This window comes from Eschscholzia californica, unplaced genomic scaffold, assembly GCF_041429995.1.
Source record: "Eschscholzia californica isolate CP2 unplaced genomic scaffold, dmEscCali1.0.p SCAF_6, whole genome shotgun sequence".
Classification (NCBI taxonomy): Eukaryota; Viridiplantae; Streptophyta; class Magnoliopsida; order Ranunculales; family Papaveraceae; genus Eschscholzia; species Eschscholzia californica.
The window spans coordinates 36,411,652-36,436,544 of NW_028238483.1; the positions used below are offsets into that span (position 1 = coordinate 36,411,652).

The 24,893-nt window shown below is 35.4% G+C and overlaps 2 protein-coding genes and 1 pseudogene across 3 annotated transcripts; 2 read left to right on the top strand and 1 right to left on the bottom strand.

Annotated features, from left to right (window-relative positions):
* Positions 1-734: 734 nt before the first annotated feature.
* LOC147534250 (ABC transporter C family member 10-like) lies at positions 735-3,999 on the top strand (annotated as a pseudogene). Its single transcript, XR_015227225.1, has 4 exons — positions 735-2,409; positions 2,748-3,070; positions 3,146-3,232; positions 3,594-3,999. The product of XR_015227225.1 is annotated as an ABC transporter C family member 10-like (transcript).
* An 888-nt stretch (positions 4,000-4,887) lies between these two features.
* LOC147534251 (histone-lysine N-methyltransferase ATX4-like) lies at positions 4,888-14,617 on the bottom strand. The gene is made up of 23 exons (XM_086645404.1): positions 12,881-14,617; positions 12,633-12,688; positions 12,351-12,543; positions 11,590-11,715; positions 11,405-11,470; positions 11,220-11,288; positions 10,950-11,041; positions 10,765-10,857; positions 10,356-10,491; positions 9,822-9,927; positions 9,629-9,728; positions 9,324-9,448; positions 8,908-9,053; positions 8,527-8,631; positions 7,858-7,922; positions 7,280-7,487; positions 6,997-7,083; positions 6,855-6,911; positions 6,673-6,762; positions 6,463-6,549; positions 6,299-6,373; positions 5,762-5,862; positions 4,888-5,315 (listed from the first exon to the last, which is right to left on the bottom strand). The coding sequence occupies exons 1-23, from the start codon at positions 13,763-13,765 to the stop codon at positions 5,234-5,236; spliced, it is 3,150 nt and encodes a 1,049-aa protein (XP_086501530.1). The 5' UTR covers positions 13,766-14,617; the 3' UTR covers positions 4,888-5,233.
* A 6,016-nt stretch (positions 14,618-20,633) lies between these two features.
* LOC147534252 (uncharacterized) lies at positions 20,634-24,799 on the top strand. The gene is made up of 7 exons (XM_086645405.1): positions 20,634-21,010; positions 21,340-21,412; positions 21,553-21,611; positions 21,694-21,813; positions 21,926-22,056; positions 23,668-23,725; positions 24,241-24,799. Exons 2-7 carry the CDS (start codon positions 21,340-21,342, stop codon positions 24,475-24,477), a joined length of 678 nt encoding a protein of 225 aa, XP_086501531.1. The 5' UTR covers positions 20,634-21,010; the 3' UTR covers positions 24,478-24,799.
* Positions 24,800-24,893: the final 94 nt, after the last annotated feature.

Sequence of the window (24,893 nt, forward strand, 5' to 3'; positions counted from 1 at the left end):
TTATCTCCCATTCTTTTTGTATTTAACATTAGACATAACAAACGAGTACTTGGATTGTTCTCCGTAATAATCTGAGAGTTTGCATCTATATCATGTGGGATATTCCGTAATTGTACTCGTAAGTATTCGTATTAGTGCATAAAATATAACTCTAGGTAGGTTAATGTCTTGTGTGATATATGTATCAATGTTTGATCAAAGCTCAGACCATAAAACACAAATTGACTAAAATCTATAGATGGAAAGTAGAGAGCTAAAATCAACAAAAAAAAAAAAAACTAGGATAGCACCCATCCGAAATGCTATTAGAGGGCAAGGTTATTAGGAGACGACCCAAAAATTTGAAAGGCCATAGACGCCGGAAAATCTATTAGCATCACGGCTTGTCCTTAACGCCGTTAACTTGTCGTTTCTCTTTGATTCCTCTTCACTTTCTTGTTTTCTCTCTTTGACTTTCTCTCTCTCACTTCTTTCGCTGATTCTATTCTCCTCTTTGCTCATATTCTTTCTTCATGCATAAGCCCAAGTTCCGAAGACTATTTCTATGTGCTTCAAAGGTTATTCCAACGTGGAGGTTTCCTCTGCCGTTTTTTATGGTGGTTTGGGGCTCGTAAACTTGGTTTTCGCGGTCTGGATTCTTGGAAATAATCTGAGAGAAGGGCAGTCTATTTTGCCTTTGCATCGGTTGCTAATGGTGTTATTTCATGGATTCAGTTGGTTGTTTCTTCGTTTAATCGTTAGCCTGAGGGGAAGAAATTTCCCAGTAGGATTTCTAAAACTTTGGTCTAAAATTATCTGCTTGTTTGCCGGAACTCTTTGTGTTATCTCTCTTTTAGTTGCTACTGCAGACAGAGAAACTTAAGTTAAGACAGTTCTAGATGTTTTGTCTTTTCCAAGAGCAATTATTTTGCTATTATGCACTAATCACTAATGAGCAAGTCAAATTGGAAGAAACTATTGAAGTGGGCAGTCGGGATTCTCTATATGTTTCGTTAAGTGGTGGAAGTAATGGATGTAGTAATACCGAGATAGATAGCTGTGATAGTGAAACTCCTCTTGCCAAAGCTGGATTTCTTAGTATAATGTCATTTTGGGGGTTGAATACATTAATGAAGAAAGGTAAGGATGAAACCCTCGGTGATGAAGATATACCCAGGTTGGGGAAAGTGGATAGAGCGCAAACCTGTTACTCATTGTTCGCAGAAAAGCTGCAGAAACAGAAAGAAACCAAACCATCTGCTTCACCTTCAATTATGTGGACTACAGTTCGCTACTACTGGAAAGAGATTTTGATCTCTGGGTTCTTTGCATTGGTCAAGCTCAACACTCTTTGTGCCGGTCCTTTATTTCTAAGGGCCTTCATTGAGGCTGCAGAAGGAAAAGGGGCTTTTAGAAATGAAGGCTTTATATTGGCGATATCATTCTTTTTCATAAAATGCTTAGGTCATTGGCTCAGAGGCAGTGGTATTTCAGTAGTAGATTAATAGGCATACGAGTCAGGTCATTGCTCACGACAGCTATTTATGGGAAGCAACTAAGGCTTACTAATGATGCTAAGTCTAAGCACTCAGCTGGCGAAATAATGAACCATGTCACAGTTGATGCTTATCGAATAGGTAAATTTCCGTTCTCTTTTCATCAGACATGGACAACAAGCCTCCAAATTTGTATTCCATTAGTGATTCTAGTCCATGCTGTTGAGCTTGCGACTTTTGCTGCATTAATCGTGATAGTGACGACTGTGCTTTTGAATACGCCTTTGGCCAAATTACAACATAAATTTTGAGTAAGCTCATGGTGGCACAAGATGCTATGCTAAAGGTTATATGGGAGGCTCTTGTGAACATGAAGGTGTTGAAGTTATATTCCTGGAGGTACATTTCAGGAATGATAATAGAAAGATTGAGGGAAGAGGAGTATTAGTGGTTGACAGCAGTTCAGCTCCGTAAGGCATATTATAACTTTCTATCTTGGTCATCTCCTGTATTGGTTTCAGCTGCTACTTTCGGGGAATGCTACTGTCTTGGGGTTCCTCTTAATGCTAGCAAAGTTTTCACTTTTGTAGCAACTTTACGCATTATTCAGGAACCTATTAGAGTAACCCCTGAAGTTATTGGAGTCGTCATCCAAGCCAAGGTTTCATTAGCACGGATCGTGAAGTTTCTTGAAGCACCGGAGTTCCAAAGTGGAAATATCAGGCAGAAGAGAAATACTGAGCAAATTATGCTCGACATTTGTATGAAGTCAGCTTATGTTTCATGGGAAGAGAATCCATCGAAGCCCACTCTAAGAAACATAAACTTAGAGGTCAAACCTGGTGAGAAGGTTGCTGTTTGTGGAGAGGTCGGTGCAGGTAAATCAACTCTCTTAGCAGCAATTCTTGGGGAGGTTCCAACAATTGAGGGCACTGTGAGTTCCTATCACCCCGAGTCCATTTCTATCTTTCCAGCTAGAATTTTTTTGTGTAATCTACTATAAGATGTACTCAGGAATACCATTGTTCAGTTATCATTGCTAGTCATTCGCTATCTAATTGTGAAGCACAAGTGAGAATATGGATAACTTTTTTTTTATATTGATTGTAAATATGTAGTTGGCAAGTAATTGTAATTCCTTGTTTGTTTTATATAGTTGGTACTAACTTTATCCCGTATGACCCAAGTGTTTACTTTTATTCTTCCTCTTAATTAATGACACAAGTAATCTTTGAGAGTAAAGTGAATCCTTCTATGGTTCTTTATTTACAGATTCAAGTGCATGGAAAGATTGCCTATGTTTCTCAGACAGCATGGATTCAGACAGGGAGCATACAGGAGAATGTTTTGTTTGGTTCCACCATGAATAGGAAAAGATATGAAGAAACACCGGAAAAATGTTTACTGGTGAAGGACATCGAGATGCTACCTTGTGGTGATCTTACTGAAAAATAGGAGAAAGAGGCGTTAATCTAAGTGGTGGTCAGAAGCAACGTATTCAATTAGCCCGTGCACTTTATCAGGACGCTGACATATATCTCATGGACGATCCATTTAGTGCAGTTGATGCCCACACTGCTACAAGCCTATTTAGTGTAATCTATATATCTCTTCTAAGCGCAATATATATGCTTCTTTTTTTGTCTCCTAATCTTGCTTTGGCTGTGCAGGAATATGTAATGAGAGCCTTGTCAGTGAAGACAGTCTTACTTGTTACTCATCAAGTCGATTTCCTTCCTGCGTTTGATTATGTTTTGGTTAGTTCACACAAACTGCTTTATCGTCCTTGAATTTTAAATTTCATTCTAACTTTATTATGGCTATCATTAACTCCTATTCATCAGTCTTGTTGTACACTTGTGAAATTGAACGGAGTGATATAATGGAGCCAAGCAACAAAGACTAGATTCTCCGTGATGATGAATTTTTCGAGCATTTCCATAGGACGATAGTTATCTAGGCTGAAAATACTTGACTGTAGATGTTTCCAACTGAAACTAATTTACCAGTAACATGTCATGAGTTCATTGATTGGATGATTAATATGAAAATTACACATAACACTGTTAAAGGCTTATTCTGTGCTGACGTGTTCAATCGACATTAATTTCTTGGCAGCTAATGTCAGATGGGGTGATCACACATTCAGCTCCCTATCGTACATTATTGACTTCTAATAAAGAATTCTGTGCGCTCGTTAATGCACACAAAGATACTGCTGGTTCTGAAAGGCTCACTCAGGTTGCCTCTTCTCAACGACGTAAAAATTCTTCTGGAGAGATTACAAAATATTATAGTGATAAACATTCTAAAGTATCAGAAATTAACCAGTTGATCAAGCAAGAAGAGAGAGAAACCGGAGACACATGTTTGACGCCTTACCTGCGGTACCTGAATCATAATAGGGTTTTTTGTTACTTTTTCATGAGAGTTACATACATTTAAATGTAAAGTGCCTCATGAAGAGAAAGAAATTGACTAGACACCGACTCAATAAAATGACCCTGGAGGTCGAAAGATGAAAGGATCCTAAAGATCACAGATTAAAAGACCCTAAGGTCGACAAAATAACTAGAAAAAAAAAACTAAAAGAACAACCGCCGCTGTCACCGGAAAACCGTCGTCGTCATCGGAAAACCCTCTCCGTCACCGGAAAACCGCCTTCGTCACTGGAAAACCGCAGCCATCACCAGAAATCCGCTGACACTGCGAGAAACAATTGTCTCGACGAAGAAGCCACCCTGAACCAAACCACAAACCACCAGCTTCTCATACCATAAGACATACCTCCACCATCACCATATAACCACCACCACTGTTAAACATATCTCTTTACTCCACCACCACACCACCACCACCACCTCTGTACGCCACCACCACACCACCACCACCACCTCTGTACGCCACCACCTAGCCCACTCCGCCACCACAGTATCTTCACGAAACCCCAGTGGAACTTGCCCTAAAATCCAGTCACACCACCACTAAACCACCATCCACCATCATTCCATCACCATCACTAAAACCCACCACATAACCCACACCACCACATCACCATCAGGAAACACCACCAGATCTAGCCCTAAACTCCATTCACACCACCACTAACAACCACTAAGCAACAGAAGATCCAAACCTCGCCTCCACGACCAGATCTCGCCATTAACAAATCGCACCACCACGAACGGTTCACTATAAGAGAGAGAGAGGAAGGGACGAAACCCTCGCCGGATCTGGCGAGGGTTTCTGAAAAAACCGGTTACTGGAAAAAGTTCTAGTTAACATGATAATTAGAGATATGAATATTTCTCAAAAAAAAAAATTAGACATGAATATCCGCTGGATAATCTCTATATGGGTACAAGCAGTGTCGAGTTAAACATAGGACCACCAAGTGACTAACCATATGCCCTGTGAAAAACTGATCTAGAAGAACAATCATATTTCCCCAATATTGCGATTACAAAAGTCAGTAATGTTCATTTCAAGTGCTTAGAAAATATTACATGTTTCCCTTCTCGAGGGATCTGTTCTTAAAATGCCATTCTGCTGAAAAAGGGAATGATTTACATAAATACCGACCATAGAAACCCGGAGTTGGGATTGCGCTTTTTTATTGACCTTGAAAATTTATTGGATAAAATAATACCCCCATATCCAAGTAAGTTAAAAACTCTGATATCGTGTATGTTGTGAGAAGTGCTCCTTTGTGGAGAAACAATTGTTGATCTTTTGACTGTGTTGGGTCTTGGGTGGTGTTAATTCATGAATTTCCGGCAGTTGGGAGCTTTACAGAGGCAGGGAACTTTACATTCGTCAGGATCAAACAAGTAATCGTATCTGTCAAACAAGAAATCCGACTGTTAATAATACAGACTAGAGGATGAACATTTCAAAAAGGTGCAGCAATCTACACTTCTATAACGTTTCAACGAACTAGTCGGTATCTGGGCCATTGACTATAGAATAAAGTTGGAGACACCCATTCCATACATATGCACACTTCAACTTCGAAGAGGAGACTCGGCGGAGTTCTCAAAACCTGGATCGGCTGCCAACTACTTAGGATGGATAAAGTATTTACTATCAGTTAAGAAATATGGGAGGTAAATTCTGTTCATTAAACAGTAACGAGAAGTCTTGAGCAGTAAAACGTTGGGTTTCCCAGAGGTTATAGATGATATGGCCTGGTTTTATAATACAACAAGATCACATTAATTATAACCTATCATGCATATATGATATGAATCAAGAAAGATAAGTAAGAAATTGTAGTAGAGTAATACGTTAGCTCGTCACCAGCAGCAACAATCGTCTTAGCAATAAGTACAATTCGGCTCTCGTCATCACCCACACTCATGATCCTGGCGTAGCAGTTAGGCATGCACTATAACAAGAAAAAGCGACCCGTTTAGAAGTATGGATAGCAAGTAAAATTACAAATATATGTGCCGCCATCATGTTGAAATGAACAACAGCTACTAAGTTCAGTGTAATAAAGACGAGAATATATATATGAAGGTTCCTCTTGGTATTCCGTGACTTTTTGCAAAGATTCAGAGTCCAATTTATGCTCTGATCTGGTTATCTTTTAGTGTGCAAACATATAAACTAATTTATTTGTTAGTTTACGTGAGTTTGGCAACATTTGTTTCGAATGTTCGTTTTCATATTAAAAACTACTTACCGAATGCGAATGTTCACAAAACTTAAGAGGATATCAATAGAAGCGCAAAAAAAAGCTAAATATGCTAAGAACGAAAAGAACTAGCAGGGGCAAGTATACAGAAAGCATAGAAAGAATGTGAAAAAAGTGATCTTACACAGTGGTTTATCAATCGTGCTATGTTCCCTTTATCGGTGGCGTCAACAACTACTTCTTCACTTATCTTAAATAACTGCAAAACCAATTCAAGCAGATTAAGTTTAACTGTTCGGAGTATAATAAGCGAACCCCTGAAGGAAGAGTTCAGAGGAAGTGATTTACATAACAGTCTTTGCCTTCTCTTCTGTACTGTTTTTCTCTCAAATCTGCAACACTTCGCCTGACCTGTTCCCCACGATACTCAATAACCTAAACAATTACAAACATAAGATCAACAAGAGTTTCTGAGTAACATGTAGATTTACAGGATATCCAAGCAAAATCGATGTTTTCAATACACAAACTTCACACCCATTGGGTGTTTGTACCAACCATATCTCCTTCCTGAATTTCTTGACGAGCAAAGAGACCCCAACCATGTATTCCAGATCTACCAAAGCAAACTCTGTCATTTTCAATTCTCTGTGTACATAGATAAAAGCAATATAAAAACGAGAGAACAACACTAAGGCAAGCATGAAAAGGTGAACTCAAAGGAGCATATATATATTTGCCTGTAAGTGGTAAAGGCGTTCCCTGAACGTAGAAAAAGACTTATTATCCCTTTGTTCCTGTATAAAGAAAACCATTAATATGGTCAGCTGGCCGGTCTATTATCAAAACAATTATATAATAGAATAAGAACGAGAAAATCACCTTAATTGGTCTCAAGCATTGTAAGACATCAAAAGAATGAAGAGAAGGTCCCATTACTCGGTGGGGTATTGGCTCTCCACCGATCCTCTATAATAGTAGCAAAACGAAAAGATGGGAAAAAAGTGAGAAAGAAGCCTGTACTATCGTAGTGTTGAGGGAATAATAAACATTTAGACGTAGCGAGCCTGACCTATCCGAAGGATAAAACTGAAAATTGTACCAATTTATTGACCACCAATAAAAGTAAGCAGAACCTTCCGCAAATAAGCATGTGAAGACATACCTTGTTTTTTGATCTTTGATAAACCCTGCACCTGGCAGCAGATAATGGTTCATGGTTATCAGCTTCCAGGACTGACTCTTCTGAACATTCTATTATGTTAGATGAAATCAGCCTTGATGCAGTTGGTTTCTTATTTCGGAGCAGGCTTTTCGTTGAAAAAACGCCTGCAGGAGTCTGAACGACCAAGACATTATCTGGATTTGGAGCGCTGCGGAAAACAATAATCATCAAGACTTCAACTGAGTTGCATTATTCGGCATTGCAACAACTTATACTAGTCGGAAAAAATCTTAGCGTCAGTTAATCATCATAAAGTATCAAAGAAGGAATGATCAAAACAGTTGTTATTAGGTCCTTTTAAGCTGATGTAGGCTTATATTTGCAAGAGAGTGATACAATTACACCCACAAAAATGTATTTGTGGGCATCAAAAAATATTTTGTAGTTTCTCGAAGTATATATAAAAAAGAAAGATAAAAAATAAATTGTTTAGATATATATATATATATATATACCCATGCACATATAGAAGATTAAGAACATCCTAAGGAAATATAGATGAAGGTGACTTATCTTACCTGTGAAAAGCACAATACGAGACCATCTTAGTAACCTGTCTCCCATTTCTCTCTGAGCAGTGCAACTGCAAGTCAGGCATGACAGTCAATGCAATAACAAATAGAAGAAGAAATTAGCCTACAAGACTTTCAAATATATGTATCGTCACTATGAACTTGATGGAAGGAGCTAATGAGAACTTATATCCTATGGTGTCTAAGGAAAGGCTCGCCTTGCTATATTATGCAGGTTTTCACAATGGTCACCAAGCCGACTCATCAGCTCGCCTAAGGGAACCCTGATGTAGAGGAACCAATTCCTCTACATCAAACCCCCTAATCGGTTATCCACAACTAAGGTCATGTTTTCATTTTTGAACGGAAGGCAACCCGCTGTTTATTAACATTATCAAGATCACAAGAAAGGGGTCAGGAATCCCAGAAAGACCATAAATGATGTGAGAGAGGACTTGGAAAAGATATACAGACACGGACACAGAGAGAGAGAGAGAGAGAGAGAGAGAGACGGGTCGTCGGTGAATTTCACCAGGTTGAAGGTGACTCTGATGTTCAAGATATAGTGTTTTCACACCAAGCCTAAGCAATTACGTATGTCTTGATGCCTATGAGCAGTGCCCTGGAACTTACGACATTGAAAAAAAAGGCAGATACATTGTTTTAGTAACTTACCTCCATCCGATATCCGGCCCTCGCAGCACACATTGTGTGATAATAAGTGGAACACTTGTAGCACTGTGTGCACGAACCATGCATTTGTTGACAAATCAAACAAACCTATAGGTTTATGGTAGAAGGAAAATAAAATTAAAAGTCATATTTAACTTAAAAAGAATCGGTGAAAATTAATAACTCCAAAGTCTATATATAATATGAGCAACTCCATGCCTTAGTTTTCCAAATTCCTTTCAAGGGAAATTGTAGAAAACAGATTTCAAAAAAAATTGTAGAAAACGATCATTCAGAACAAAAACGCAACTTATTCTGATATGTGTATGTCATGTATTAGCAAGGACGATTTTAGTTAATACAATTTATGAAACGAAAATTTACCTTAACAAAACAGTTCGACGGAATGCTCAAGATTCCGATTGCAGGCTCCATTTTCTCATCACTAGAGAAAGAAACTTCAGGTTGGAACCAAGCACAGGTTACATGGACCCACAATGACCCCACATCAGTTGGTTTCAGTGCACCTCCTATATATGAAATAATTTAGATAAAAGTAAGAAAAGCATATATTGATTGACAGAAGGAACGTATGACATCTACAAACTTTGCATAAGATACATGCTTTATGTGGTTATGTAAAAGGTTCAAAATCTCGCTCTTTCACCATATGTTTAAATAGCCAAAACCCCGAGATAGTGCAAGACATACCGATACACACTTACTGAAAATTCTGACAATGAAAGAAGAGCATACAGCACAAGATTAAGTTATAAGCTTCCCAAAGCTAGAGAACATACCTTTTACGGGACAAAGGCAACACTCCCTTTTGACATCAGGTGTTTCACATGATCTGCAAACCCATGACGTGATATCCCGCACGTTTCTCGCTCCATAGCATTCTTGGTGAACAGCGATCTGGCATCTGGAAAATTAAGTTAGCATATTTGTTATATAATGCTATAGAATACTAAGTGAAAAACTTAATCAGTAAAAGAAAAATAAGATCTCCCAGAAGCGCATATAATTCATTTCACAAATTGAGTGATCTTTAAGGGTTTGGAAAACAAAAATACCTCCTTTTCAGGAAAGAAAATGAAATTACCTGTTGCAAATAATAATTTTATTGTAATCCCAATCTTCAACCCATCTACAAACAGCACAGCGTTCTGTTGTCCACTTAGCTAAGACTGGCTCGTACTTCTCTGTCATTTTGAAATTCAAAAAAACTAAGATGAGTTGTTCGGTTCCTCGAAGTAATATCTGCTGGAGATTCCAAAAGTTGAGCAAGATCTGACCTTGCAAGAAAGCAAGTAGCTTTTCTCTTCGTGACTTTAGCGAGGGTTTTTTGACAGAATTTGCAGATAAAAGACCACGTTCATGATACTCGGAAACCTGCAGCATCTGCACAATTTGACAAATACTCACATGTTCATTAACCTCTATTGCACATAATGTTTTTAGTTTTTCTAGATAAATAAACGAGCATTAATGACTCCCACTACCGAGCTAGAAATCGAATCATTTTATTAACTTGACATATTTGTACTTCAAACTTGAATCAGTCAATAACAAACCCAAGGGAGCTAAGCTCAACCGTCCAGGCCCATCTAGAGCAATCATCCTGATCCTACTATAGGCTTGGGTCCATATTATTATAATAGCTGGAAGACTACAAAGTACTCCAAAGTCTTCATGTAAGTCAAAAGTACAAAAAGCTCAAACAGGATTGCTCTGGAACCATTTTTCATAATAGTTCTTGAAGCTTGTCGTAAAAGGTGTAACGGAATATAACAAAGTGATACAAAATAAGATTGATTTCAAATACAAACCCATTGTTCAAGTGATAGCATTGAACCCTTCACTTTAACACTCTTCTTCCAATTTTTATTTCTTGAACCAATGTGTCGTTTCCATTCCATTAGTGTCTGCTTCCCAGCCCCACATAAACCGCACTTGCATTCAACTCTAAAACAAAAAGTGATTAGTTAATTAATTCTTGTAAGTACTATAGACATGGAGAAAATTTTTACACTTGGCATTCGAGACACATTCCAACACTTTAACAGTTAAGACAATGAGTCATAACTAGCATCACATATCATACTGAATTAGGTTACCTGAATTAAATAGAGTAGGGGAGGAAATATAAGATATGAAAAAAGAAAGGAATAAACAGAGGCTGGTTACTTCGATCCTTTTCTATCAAAAACATAACTAGTGGACATGTTTGGTGCTTACAGATGAAGACTAGGAAAATAGGTGCCTTCGACACCGATGCATACAACAGTTATTCTGTCGGGCGGAGAGAGCTGCTCATTCTTTCGGTTAGATCTGTTTCCAGTAAGGTGGTGTAATTAGTTAGTAAAGAACAACAAGTAGTTATAAGGAAAAAATGTAGATATACCAAAAAAATGAACAATTACCTAATATTTGGCTGCCACTTTTCTGAATCTGATAATTCAAAATTGAATTTTGCTTTACAGTCAGGGCAGTAATAGTTAGAGGCTTCGATATCCTGTACCAGATGAGAAAGAGTGTCCATGAATTCTTTTCTCATTTAAGGGAAGACATGTAGAAGATAATGCATGTGATATAAGTCATGATATGATTAAAGGAAGGAGTATAACTATAAAAATGACTCAGTTTCCCACGTGCAATTATAAGAATTAAACCAGTATTGAATAGAAGTATACCTTGAATACGTTTCTGGAGATTTTCTCACATTCTGCATGAACCCGAACTTTACATCCATTACAACGGACCTAATTCAGTAAGGAAGCATCAATATTGAGGTATTGCAAACTGAGACAAAGATGCAGCCACTAACCAAGATACTTTTTTCTCAAGTAATATATAATCTAGATTTATATGGTCTTACCCAAGTACCAGCATCCAAATGATGCCAACTCTTCTTGCAGATGCCACAACATTGTTTTGACTTCAGCTGCAACCAGAGTGTAAATATAAATCATTACCGTAAGACAAGCTCTACCACATCTAGACATTAGATGATCGTGTTTAGAATGAGTCAGAAGTACCAACGATAAGATATGCCATACGAACCCTAGCACAAAGTTTACATAAATCTGGCCCTTTAGGGATTGAACCCTTCGTCTTGTTTGTAGCGTCAAATGGTAAACTCAGACCACAGCCTTGGCAAGGTCGGATATCTTTCATCTGACGACGCTCCTGCACAATGGAACTAAAATGGGTAAAAAGGACTTCATGATATAAGACAAATATAAGTTGTACAGTTATTTATATAAGTTGGGTATTGCACGGCTGATTGTATTATACATCAGCTTACCCAAGCCAAAAGAATGATGTATGGAAACATAAGCAGTCGAACGGGAAAGAAGGCAGACCATATACAGGATTTATTAGGTGCTTTGAGTATCTATTAGAGCAGCAGATGTTAAGGTTTATAAGTATTAGAGTTTAGAGTGTTTTTGTCTAAGTAGAACTCTATCAAGTCAGCCCGCAGACGTGGGCTATAAACAGATATGTTTAGTGATTGGTTTCACCATCTTCAGTCAACGATATAAACTCAGATCCTTGTTATCTGTTATCTTCTTTATTTATGCTCATGCCTTCTATAATGTCTGTAGTTAGTAAACCTAGTTTACATCTTGTTTAATAGTAGTCTTCCGCAATTCTCCTACTAATTTACATCTTGTTCCAAAACCTACTACAACCAAGGTCAAAAAATAAAAACTATTCCAAGTACGCAACTTACGTTCAACAAGTTTCTCATGTGGCCCCTATGATGCTCTACTGTCAAAATACGAACAAGGGAGATAAGAAATAGGATTCCATCAACTTACCTCATGATGCCAGTAATGCTCCTGATTCTGATGTGAATCAGTTGCCTTGTGGATCCCATTTGGAATAGATGGTCGATACCTGGGCCCCGCATTCAGCGACTCCATGAACCCCTGCTCTGCTAAAAAAGCCTCCTCTATAGCCATCCGAAGATCATCAGGATTGCTTCTATATAATTCAGTTTGCCCCTCGAATCTGAATAAACAAACTTTTGTAAGATCTCAACTCATTACATAAAACTCCATAGGTCTAAGAAACATGAAAAAGAGCTAGCAACTATATACCTTTCTAAATTGTCCATGAAAGAGAAAAGCATTCCATTTTTCACCCATGCATAGTCCTGCCTCATCAATATAAAATCGAAAATATATAATTTACATACATAAGATGATGCTTCTTCTCTTTTTAAAGGCACTGGGATATTTTAGGTTAAGATTAGATTAACACATTCAAGTAAATTTACCAAGAAAACCCAAATTAGGAAAGAATATAATATAGACAGAGAGAGAGAGAGAGAGAGGGATTGGATTACCCTTTCTTTGCCATTTCCAGAGTACCCAAAGAACATAACACAAATAGCTCCAGCAACAAATGAATTCAAAACCCTTTTAGGAGCTTGCAACATTGGATCAATAACAATGGCTGGCCAAGCAGGATACTTCCCTGATTTTGCCCAAACTATATCACCAGTAACAAACTCCTCTGACAAATAATAATCCTTTCTCTTTTCACCACTACCATTAAATACTCTATCTATAACCTTTGAGTCAAATGTCTTTGGAATTTCCTCAGTTTCTTCCCATGATTGATAAATTGAACTATGTCTACTAGAATTATACTTTCTAATGTCAAAATTTGTTAACCCTAAAAAACTCTCTTCATCTTCCCCAGACAATGCAAGATATTTAGGGTTTGGGTAGCTAAGTTTTTCCACTTCACAGTGTTTCTTCATCTTTTTAACATCAAATTTCATACCCTTAGGGTTTGGGTAGCTATATTTCTTCTCTTTTTTGATCACTGGCTTCTCAACAACAACACTAGAACTCTCTTTCTTCCATGGATCAAGAACTGAATCATTGAATCGAGAAGGAAGTACCTGAACTCGCCCTCTTGATGTTTTCACAAGTGGAGGACGATAAACTTCAGTTTGGGTTTGATTCTTACTTTCTTCCTCCCTTTGGTTCCATAATGAAACTGGAACAGTTCTGAAATTCTTACCATTCTCAAGAAATTTTCCCTGAAATCCGCAACTAAATCCAATTCTGCTTAAAGCAACATCACCAAGTAGATCAAGGGCATAAAACCCATTTTTCTTCCGCTTCTTTCGATACCTAATATCATCTTCATAACCAGATTCCTCTAATTTACACCGCTTTAGAATCGGCATTTTTGTTTTCCATACCTTCTTTATAATCATCTTCTCAAAACCTACTGATAATCCCTGTTGGTTGTACGACCTAAATTTCCAAAATTGAAATCAAACCCAGACAAAATCTCACTTCAATTCTACCATCAATTTCATTCAAACCATCAATTCATCAACTAAAACCCCTGAAACTAGAAACTTGAAGACGACCCAAATCCACAGAAATAAATTATTATTCCTCTCTATTCGTCGAACAATCAGAAAATTTTGACCTCACCCAGTATTTAATGATAACAAAGAACGAAATTGGCGGGAAAATCTCGAAGAAGTAATGGATTAGAAATAGGAATTTGGCAGAGAAGAAGTGATGATATTGGGGGAGATCTATTTGGAGACGAAGAACTTTCTTTTTCTCTCTCTCTCTCTCTCTATTTCTCCGAACTACCCTTTTCTCCTATTTCTTTCTTTCGTTCCAAGAGAAAATATTTTCCTAATTTTTATATGAAGTACTTAATATTCATTCACGCAAATATTATTTAAATAATTTACTTGTGTTTTTTTTGTTTTTTTTAAATTTGCTTGCTGCAAAATTCTAATCTTAAAACTCAAAAAGAAAAACAGAGCGTGTAGTAAGAGTTAGAGAGAGAAAGTATAAGAAGAATTTATAGAGAGAGAGAGACCATTAGAAGATACCATGATGACATGATTATACTTTTGTTTTATAAATTCAACCCTCACCAAAGTCTGTACTTCTGACATTAAAATTGATACCCTGTTTTTTTTCCAATTTTTTTGAGTGGATCAAGATTCAAAATTATACCAGTTTCTAAAAATGAATTTTCATGGCTAGTAGTATCTATAGTAATGAAATTGTGCATAAGTTTTGTTTACTTGCCAATATTCATCTCTAACTTTGTCATAGCAAATGGATGATATAGAATTTTAATACTGGTTGGTTTGAGTTTAAGGGACTTTAGTACCATAAATGTGATGAAACTGAACATTATGGAGTATTTTCGGATTCATATTTTTCCGTAAATGGTGAACTTCTTTTATTTTCGAGGTGATCAATCGTGACTATAATATTTTAAACTATTCCGATGAAACCAAATATTTGAACGACTTTTGGATTGGTATGCGATCGGAAAAGACTATATCTCATTCTTTTTTCTTGAGGTAATCCTATAAAACTGAAATGGTGTATTTTATTATGTATTCGACTAAACGATACAAAATTTGCATTTTTTTTTCCGGGTTTTTCGCGAATTCGGGTTATGATTCGCTATGCAGTAAGGGAGAGATAGGTAGAGAGAGAGAGAGAGTACAATCTCTGTGGCGTCTTCTCTGGTTGAAGGAATTCAATCTAAAAAGGTTAATTGTGTCTTCTCTTGAGTGACAGGAAAAGGGCAACAAAGTAAGGATCATTCTCACCTGTGTATTTTATCTTGTGTTAGGTAATGAGGACCCAAGAATGTCGTGGGTTCACTTGTGTTTTATAGGACTACCTACTAAAAACTCCTTTTCAAGAAATTTTAAGAGAGAGGATTTTGACAACGATAGGCGATGTACTTACTAGTTCATAGACTTTCGGGAGGTTTCCACAGTGCCCGGTTTATTTTGAGTTTTGTTCGATGAACGAGAAGAAAACTTGGGTTAGATTTTATGTTTCGCCCCAATTCAATTTCTTTATTTAGTTGTTAAGTTATCTCTTTCTGTTTCTGTTTTTCTCATGATATATTTCTCGCATTTTAATTTCATTTCTTATTAGCTGAAAAGATGGAAGGAGGTTTGATAAACAACAAATTAAAACGGAGGAGATCTTTTCGATAAATATGGTTTAGATTCTTTGGATAATCATTTAAACAATGAAAGAACATTTCGATTAGCTTTTGTTAATTTTGTTTAACTGTTCAAATCATTTTCACGATTTCTCTTTCATTTTATTTATACATAAAACATATTACAAATTTAAACTTCCACTTCTAAAAAGTTTTCAATACTAATATCACCGAGTCACCAAGGCAAAAGCTTTGATAAATATGTTTGATATTCCTTATTAACGGTTAGCGTAGTTTACGAGTATTTCAAAAGTATTCGTTGATTCTGACAAAAACGACATGTAATTATAATGACATTAGTTACAAATGATCTATCATATCGCACCCTACAAACACGTTGGAAACCTAGTAAAATTAATCGTCCAACTTGTATACCTAAAACATATAAAATAAAGAATTTTTGGTCTTATAGTCCAAAAAACGGGTCCTAATAGTAGATATAATCCTCTCTAATTCTATAAAGGGTTTTAAAACCAAAAAAATAATATAAATGGATATCTAGTCCATTTGGTCTCATCTAGAGAGAAAACACAAATCTCTAGAATAAATATTATTTCATAATCCCTAATATAACCTTTCCATATTTTATAACTGATTAATCTTCGAAATCTATGCATATCTTTTTCCATATTTATCTCTCATATTTCTTTCCAATCATGTTTCTATTCAAACTAAGGATATCTTCATTATTATCTTCCATATTTTTCTCCAATCATGTTTCTATTCAAAGTAAGGATATCTTCATTATTTTCAGTAACGGAAACTCTTTATTTGATCTCTCTAAAATCGATTTAGTTGACAAACCTCCATGAAACTCAGAAAATTTTCTTCTTCTACATTATATTGCTGTCCAAATTCATCATTTATCAGGTTTAATACTTTCGAAATCTTTATAAACACCATTGTTAATATATAATATTTCTTCTTATAACTAAAACCCTAATTATTTCGCTCTATTATAAAACGTATCAGATTTATGATACATATCTATAAGATCTGTTTACTAATTCATTAACTTCGAATGTATGATGTTTATTTTCTCTCTCTAAAATTTTCATAACTGTTTAAGATCTTTATGTTTATTCCTTATTCAATGATTCCTTCAAAGTTAGTATGTTATGTTTGCATCCAGTGATAATATCATATTTTTTAGATCTATGTTTAATCTTCTGTTGTTTCTTATATTTCGTGAGATCAGATTATCAATCATCTATCAAATGTTTGGTGTTTATTTTCTTTCTCTCTCTTAAAATTTCATTTATGTTTTTAATCTTGATGTTTAATCCTTCAACTTGAGTTTGACATTATTGCAATCAATCATCATAGCAGATATCTTTAGATTTGTAGTTTAAGCATAATGATATTCTCATTTTTTTTCTTCAGATCTGGTTTTCAATCCGTACGGATTTATGAAACATTTGTTCTTTCGTACGGTTACTCATAACAGAATTTACAGTACATGTACTTTATCGTAAATTACCACAATTTATAGTAAATTATGGGTAATTTATAGAACATTACCCGTGCTTTAACACCAAAACAGTACTCATTTCATTAGTAGAAATGCTTCGCTTTACTATCAAATCTCGTGTACTTTCCAATAGAGTATATATAATTTACGTATATCTTCATGTTCTTACCATTATGTATATAATTTACGTATAAGTGCACATAAATTGTGTATTATTTATTTACCATTACGTGTACTTTTCACCCAAAACAGTAGCCTTGATAAGTTTACCAAACTACTCAAAACCTTCAAATGTTGTCAAAATTATGTGACAAACATTATATATAATTTACGAAACTGTACATGTAGTTTATAATACAATATATGATTTTTTTTTTTTCTTTAATGTATGTGTATTTATGTGTGTAAATTTGATATACCAGATGAAATTTCAAAGAGAATCGTCAAATCAAAGTGAGTCAACGAAACTAATGGAGAGTAATGGGCACCATTTTTGAACCAAAGAAGATTTTGTACTTTTTTTTGTAACATAATGTAAAGGATGTGTAATGTAAAAGAAATTATGTGTAATTTATTGAACAAGACCCACATACATTTAATAAATTATGTTGCATACTCGACAAATGATGGTTTCCTCGTCATAAATAATACATAATTTACGTATTTGTTTCCTAATTTGTATTCTATGTGTATTTATGTATGAGTAAAAACGAAAACACATGTTGCTTTAATGTTCCTAGAAAAATATACTATTTCCAAAACTGAAAGTTAAGTGAGAGAAAGTGATATATATGTTTTGTATATTAACCCCCAAATCACGCTAAATTGATCCTTGAAAATATACTATTTCCAAATCTGAAAGTTAAGTGAGAGAAAATTGATTTGAATCGAAAAAAAATTACATAGTAAGAGAGAGAAAATTGATTTGGTTTCCAAATCTGTAAAGAGAGAAAATTGATTTGGCTACGATTTTTGTTTTGAATTGATTTGGAAATAGATTTGCTTTCCAAAACGGTTAGAAGATAGAGAAAAATCAATTTCGGATTTATACGTTAGTTGCTTTAAATCCCCTAAATCACGTCCACATTAGAAACATTCCAAATTCACCCTGGAAAATTAAAAATCCCGTGATTTTTGTAGGAGAGACATGGACGGTAGTTCTCTCATAAAGAATGGGTTATTATGTCCATAATGTAAAAGGACTAAATATCCATGTTTTGAGAAGATTGGATCATAAACCTTTTTTGAATATTATTTTGGTCTATATACCCACGGACTCTAAAATAAATCAATTACTTATTTCTAAATTACACATAAGTAGCTATAATTAAGAATAGACAATTATTTAAGGAGATTGATATTAAACTATTGTAACTCCAATTAGGGGGGGGGGTAGTGGAGCAAGACTTTCGCGGACTCTTGAGAGTCCGCGAAAGTCTGAGGCATTCAAATCCAGACATTTGAGAGTCCACGAAAGTCTGAGGCATTCAAATCCAGACATTTGAGAGTCCACGAAAGTCTGAGGCATTCAAATCCAGACATTTGAGAGTCTATGAAAGTCCGAGGCATTCGATTGTAGACAAAATATGTCCCAAACTTTGGTGGACTTCATAGTTTGATGAATTTGTGAAGGATTTGGGACAAATTTGGAAGCCAAAATGTCTTTCAAAAAACAAGAGACATTTGAAGTCCATCATGTGATCAAAAAACAATAATAATATTAAAATAATAAATGTCTACCAAATGTCCATCAATGTCCACAAATATTCACAGATGTTTACGAAAGTCGAAAAATATATTTTTGAAATGTTAGTATAAATATATTATTTCATGTGATTAAACAATAATAATAATATTAAAATAATAAATGTCTACCAAATGTCTATCAATGTCCACAAATATTCACAGATGTCTACGAAAGTCGAAAAATATATTTTTGAAATGTTAGTATAAACATATTATTTCATGTGATTAAACAATAATAATAATATTAAAATAGTAAATGTCTACCAAATGTCCATCAATGTCCACAATATTTACAGATGTCTACGAAAGTCGAAAAATATATTCACAGAATAGTTTTTTCTTTTTGTTGTTGAAATATATTTAGAGAATAGTTGATCCGAAAAAATAATAACAAAATAAACCTTTTTCAAATACACAACACTTTTTTTTTTGTTGAACTAAATACACAACACTTAGATACCTCCAAAAAGCCATCCATAAAACTAAACCAATACCTTTCTTGACCTTTTAGGATAATATGCCCATTAAATTTTAGATTGACTATGTGCATAGCTATAAAAATTGAATCTATTTTAGATAGACAAACTTTCAACAAAAAAAAAAAGAATTTTAGATAAACAAAGAGAGAGTAGCAGTTCAACAAAAAAAAAACAAAGAGAGAGTAGCTTTAATAATATTTATTGTGTTTGAGAGAAGTGGAATGGCTTGCTTTCCAAGTAATGTTGAATGTCTTCAACAAAAAAAAAAATAATGTTGAACTACAAGATTCTTTTTACTCAATAAATTGTGTTGCAACAATGAATATTGCAACAAAAAATGTGTGTTCAATAAAGGTATACCCCTTTAATGAAGATTGTGTAAGAATACATTAGGTTGAAGTCCAAAGTGTCTTTTTTTTTTTTGTTAAGAAACAGTCTCTAAATTTATTCATTTATTTTTTTGTTGAGAAACAGTCTCCAAATTTTATCTTTAAGACTCACTTCACATTTTACCTAAAGATACTATTTATTAATAATTTTATTATATTCCCTAAGACCAATTTTCGAAGTTGAGGCTCCTTCTTTACAAGTTGAAACATAATTAGTATAGTGTAGACATTAAGATATATTGGACATTTATCATACGTCATATATTAAATAACTTAGAACACATCATATGATAAATAATGCTTATAACGGTCACAAAGATACTCATAAATAAATCTACGACCAACGAGTGCATAACCTTTCAACAAAAAAAAAAAACGAGTGCATAACCATTGGAACATGACCCCGTGTACCTATTTGTATCATGTTAGGAATAACTATCAATTTGGATGGATCTAACTTAACTCAAGTTGAGCCAGATGTTGATTTAAAATCGTCCACATAAGAAAACAAATAGGCTACTACCTGTATCATGGTCATATTTCAAACCGGTTATATTTTGTCTAGTTTTTGTTGCAATATATTGTGTTTAGTTAAAACTCAACGTCTGTATTTTGTTTAGTTAAAACTTACTATTTTCTTCAACCTTTGTGCAAGCAGCTGCAACCTTTTCACAAGTAGTTGCAAACCTTTTGCAGCTTCTTGCAATTAGTTGCAAACCTCTAACAGTTACTTGCAAATTATGAAAACACATAGAGAACTGAAGACTAGAAAAACTGTATGATTAGTTTTCACTAAAACAAAAAACACATATGGTGTTTTAACCAAATTTCTCTATTTCAAATCTGAAATTAAAAAATACGCCGAAGTTGCCCATTTTTCCTAAGTCAAATTATTCAATTTGAGATCTGAATAGACTTTAATAATATTCAAAACATTTGTTGTGTGTGTCTCACCATTTTTTGATTTATCTTTATAACTTTTTGTTTGTTTCCAATGTCGTGATTTTTTGAGTTGGAAATTCAACTTACGAAGGAAAGAATGAGAAAAAAAGAAAAAAAACGAACACCACCTATTTACTTCTATTTTCACGGGACAATTATAGATAGGGATCGGTCCGTCCATCAACTTACCCCGTCCTACGGATCCAGGTTGTTTTCAAACGTCTCCTATATTAGGAGGCCGGCCCAACTATTTACCCTATAAATTAGCTTCGAAACCCGTCCATTTTACCTTCAGAGCCTCCTCCTCTATCCCCACAACAATCACGAAGCGACGCTAAACTTCTCCAATTTTTGCCCTAATTTCTTAGATTTGTCGAGGAAAGTACAATTTGATCTCGATTACGTGAAGTTTTAAAGATTGGAACAATCCGGTGAGTAATACTTCATTTTGTTAACAATCTAAGGTTTAATTTCTATGTGATCTGTGCAGTTTGTTTGTTATGTTCATTAGATTGACGATGAAATATGGATTTTGTTTCCTGTTAGATTTTTAGGTTCGTAAAGATTCAAATTTTTTTTTTTGGACAAGCTTGGTGACCAATTTTCATGTTAGGGTTAAAGGTCCTTGCTTTTGTGTTGCTTACCCTCTATGTGGAAGGATTTCTGTTAATCTTAATCACTCGAATATCAAAATTTAATGACCTAAAATGGAACTTGGTAAGCATTGTTTATTTATTGATCTATTGTGTTTTTCTTGCAGATGGCAACAACCATTAAACCGATGACTACCAAGGCGATTGCTCTTACCGAGAAGAAGATAAACATGACATTAGGTATGGTACTTATTAATTTTCTTGTGTTCTTTCCCGTTGGACTTTTCGTTAAGTTGTTGCCTTTTGTCGAAAAATATGATATGTTAATTAATATCTCAATTTTAGAAACACTCGTTTATCGTTCTATCTTTGTGGAACAGATGATATAATCAAGATGTCGAAGAAACCTGCAGCAAATGTTAAAAAACAGAGAGTTCTTGTAAGTAAAACTTCTTATTAACCATCTTCGGCTTACAATATGAGTCTAATTGGTATTAATTATATGTTACTTTGATCTACAGAATAAAAGACAGAATTCTTTTACTGGCGGGGTTGGCAGTGTTACCCGAGGGAACAATGCGGTTAGAGGGAATTTCTTAAGAGTATGGCAGTTCATGGATTCTAGATCCACCATTAGACAGGTAATGTGATGGAAATATTCTTGAAATCCTCTCTTCTTTAATCCATTCTGTTTGTTCACAGAGATTTATTTGTTTAAAATGCTATTTCTTAATGGTTTGCATTCTTTCACAGGGGGTACTTGCTCAAAGAAGGTCAAATTTTCAAGGCAATCATTTCCCCTTGACTACTGAGGTTGTCAGGAAGGCTGTGGCTGCTCCTATTCACAACAAACCTTTTATTCATAACAAGTCTGCCAAGACAAGGTAGGTTTATTTGCTGTTTTATCACTACCCTAACTATTTCGACATCTTATATGTTCTACGGTAAAAATTTATTCTCCTCGTGTTCTCACAGGTAATTGTGGGTGTCTACCCACCACTGATCATGTTCTTCTGGTTAATATGTGTGAAGTCAGATATTAGCAGCTATTGAATTATTATAGATTAAACAGTTGTGGTTGCTCTGGACTTCAAGCTACTTAAGTGGGAATAATAGTAAATTACAAGAATAGATTTCCTATCGTTACATGCTTAGATATAGTCCCTGCTTCTTGTTGCTTTGGTTTTGTGGCATGGGAAAAGAATAGTAACTAGTGCACACTGTTCTCATTTTCCTCAAGGTAGAGCATTTCTCCAGTGTCAGTTTAAGTGGAGAATTGTGTTGAATGAGGTTGTTCTGGGATTTACGACTACGAGTGAACATGAATTTTGTGTTTTAGCTCTGTATCAGATTCAGATAAGATAGAAGCGTGCTACAAAGAATCTCAATATGCAAATTTTATTAGTGTAGTCCATTAGATTTACTTAGTTCTGCAAGTGGTGACTGGGTAAAGGTGCATTATAGTTAGTTAGCATTCGTAGAGCATACTGGTGTTGAATGCTGCTCTGTATTTGGCGCATTGTGTTGCAGAAATCTCATCATCTGCATCTGAATCATTTCTATTTCGCTTGTGAAAAATATCAGTCTTTCAGCATAAGATGCTGGCTCTACATCCTTTTTGTGGCTGTTAATATGGTCTGATTGGTCAACATATGTATCATTCACCTCTCTGTCTCTTTCTTTGCTCTTGTCTTTGGGTTAGACATTTGGTCTCTCCTGGTTGTTTTGGCTACTTCATACCTAAAAGGATCCTGCAAAAAAGAATGTCAGCTTGGTCCTTGATTCACACGTCAAATCCTTGTGCTTTCCTAGTTTTCAATTCCCTCCGAGTCCTCGACTAAAATTCTTCACGTTTTTGAATATAGATTGGGGTGTTTTGACTTTCTGATTTGATGCTGAATTAAATAGAACAAGGTCTTAGGAGGCCACACCAGTGATGTTGTTGACATGGAGGTCATCGTCAGATACATAATTGAGAAACGGGTGTCTATGGTCCTAATCTCTAAGGCGACCAATCAGATAATGTATAGACATGATTATTGATAATTGTCGTTGTAAGATGGGAAGTTTTAAGGGTTATATAAGAATGGAGTAGTTCGGGGGGAGCATATAGTTTGGGGTTTTGAGATCATATTTGTCTGATTTTTCAAGGCAAAGAAGGACAACGCCTCGTTGATGTTTGAGATTCTGTACACTTTCTCTGAAGCCTTTTTTCGTAACTTGAATGGATAATGTTCTTCTACACTTTCCGAATTCAACCCACATCTGAATCTTGTATTGCTGAAGATGACTTGCTCTTTGGAGTCTACATTGGTTTGTGTAATCCTTAAATTATTTGAAAAGCTATAAAACAACGATGGTAAGTTCAGTCTCAATTCTATAGTTGCTGGACTCTGAAGTGCTTGGTAGTTGGTACCCTACTTCTCCAAATTGCTCGAAAAATTGTTTAAATAATGAATGGGGTTTCCGATTGATAATTTGCGTGTACCGTGCAGAATTGGAGCTGTAGCACAAGTCGAAAGGCCTGTTAAAGGAAGAAGCTACAGTGGGAAGGTATGTTTTGCATGTTTAATTCTGTATTTTCCAAGGTGTACAACTACATGGCGAAAGTTAGTCCGCCAAGTTTACAGCCGACTCTATCTTGTTTCCTCCCCCGACTATAATAAGTATCAAGTTTAAAAAGGAAGAGAGTGCTAGAATCACTTAGAATGTTACTCATAATCCTACTCAATGCAGTGGTAGCACATTATGTACCATTTTATTTTGAATCTTTTAGATTTTCAAAAGCAGCTGATGAAAGTATGTGGTTAGAAAGGTGTCAAATCAACTTCTCAGTCAAACTCCGAGTAAGAATTTAGGGGAAAGAAGCATTTCTCGAAAGAAAATAGTCGATTTTGGAGAGACTTGTGAATTTTACCGGTGTTGTGTAGTTGGTGAAGCGACTATACTGTTCGGGTGTTAGCTCTTCTGTTAATGTTGGTTTAAAATCATTTTGAGTCTTCTAAGTTATAGATAGGGTTTTGAAAGATATGTGTAGTCATGATGATTTTGGGGTGATGGTGCTGCAGCAACAACAGATGCCGCAGACAAAGCAGGGACCTCAGACTCTGGACTCGCTGTTTGCAAACATGAAGCAAGAGAGGAGGATGAAAGTGAATTATTCTCAGCCGCAGAAAAATCAACAGGGTAGGGTGATGATGATGAGAGGGCAATCTCAGAAAAACTACCAACATCATCGAGCCATGCAGCAGCAACAGCAGCTGAGGGGGCGGGGAAGAGGTCGGTTTAGTAACTTCTCCAACTGATCTTATGACATGAATCTTGGGATATTGGTTTCATTAAAGATGAAGTATCGTGCCGTTCCAACTATATCTTCCCTGCACTAGCAGCGATATCATCTCATTCGTCCAGTTCTGTAGAAGACGTGTAAAAAGTGTTTTTTTTTTTTTTTTTCTGAATGGAATATTTCAAACTTGAATCGGATTACTAGTATATGATTTTTTATAGCAGCCAACTGTTGGTAATACCCCTTGCATAGAGGTTGATGGGGTTGTTTTTGCATTCCAAATGTGTTACATTTTGTTTGAGTTTTGAAGGAATATCAACGAGACAACATCGGATTCTCCACCTCTTAGTTGAGTCCACCCAAGAAGCTTAGTCTTTAATACCTACTATGAATGATTGAATGAACACTTAAAAACCCAGACTTTGGGATGCTCTA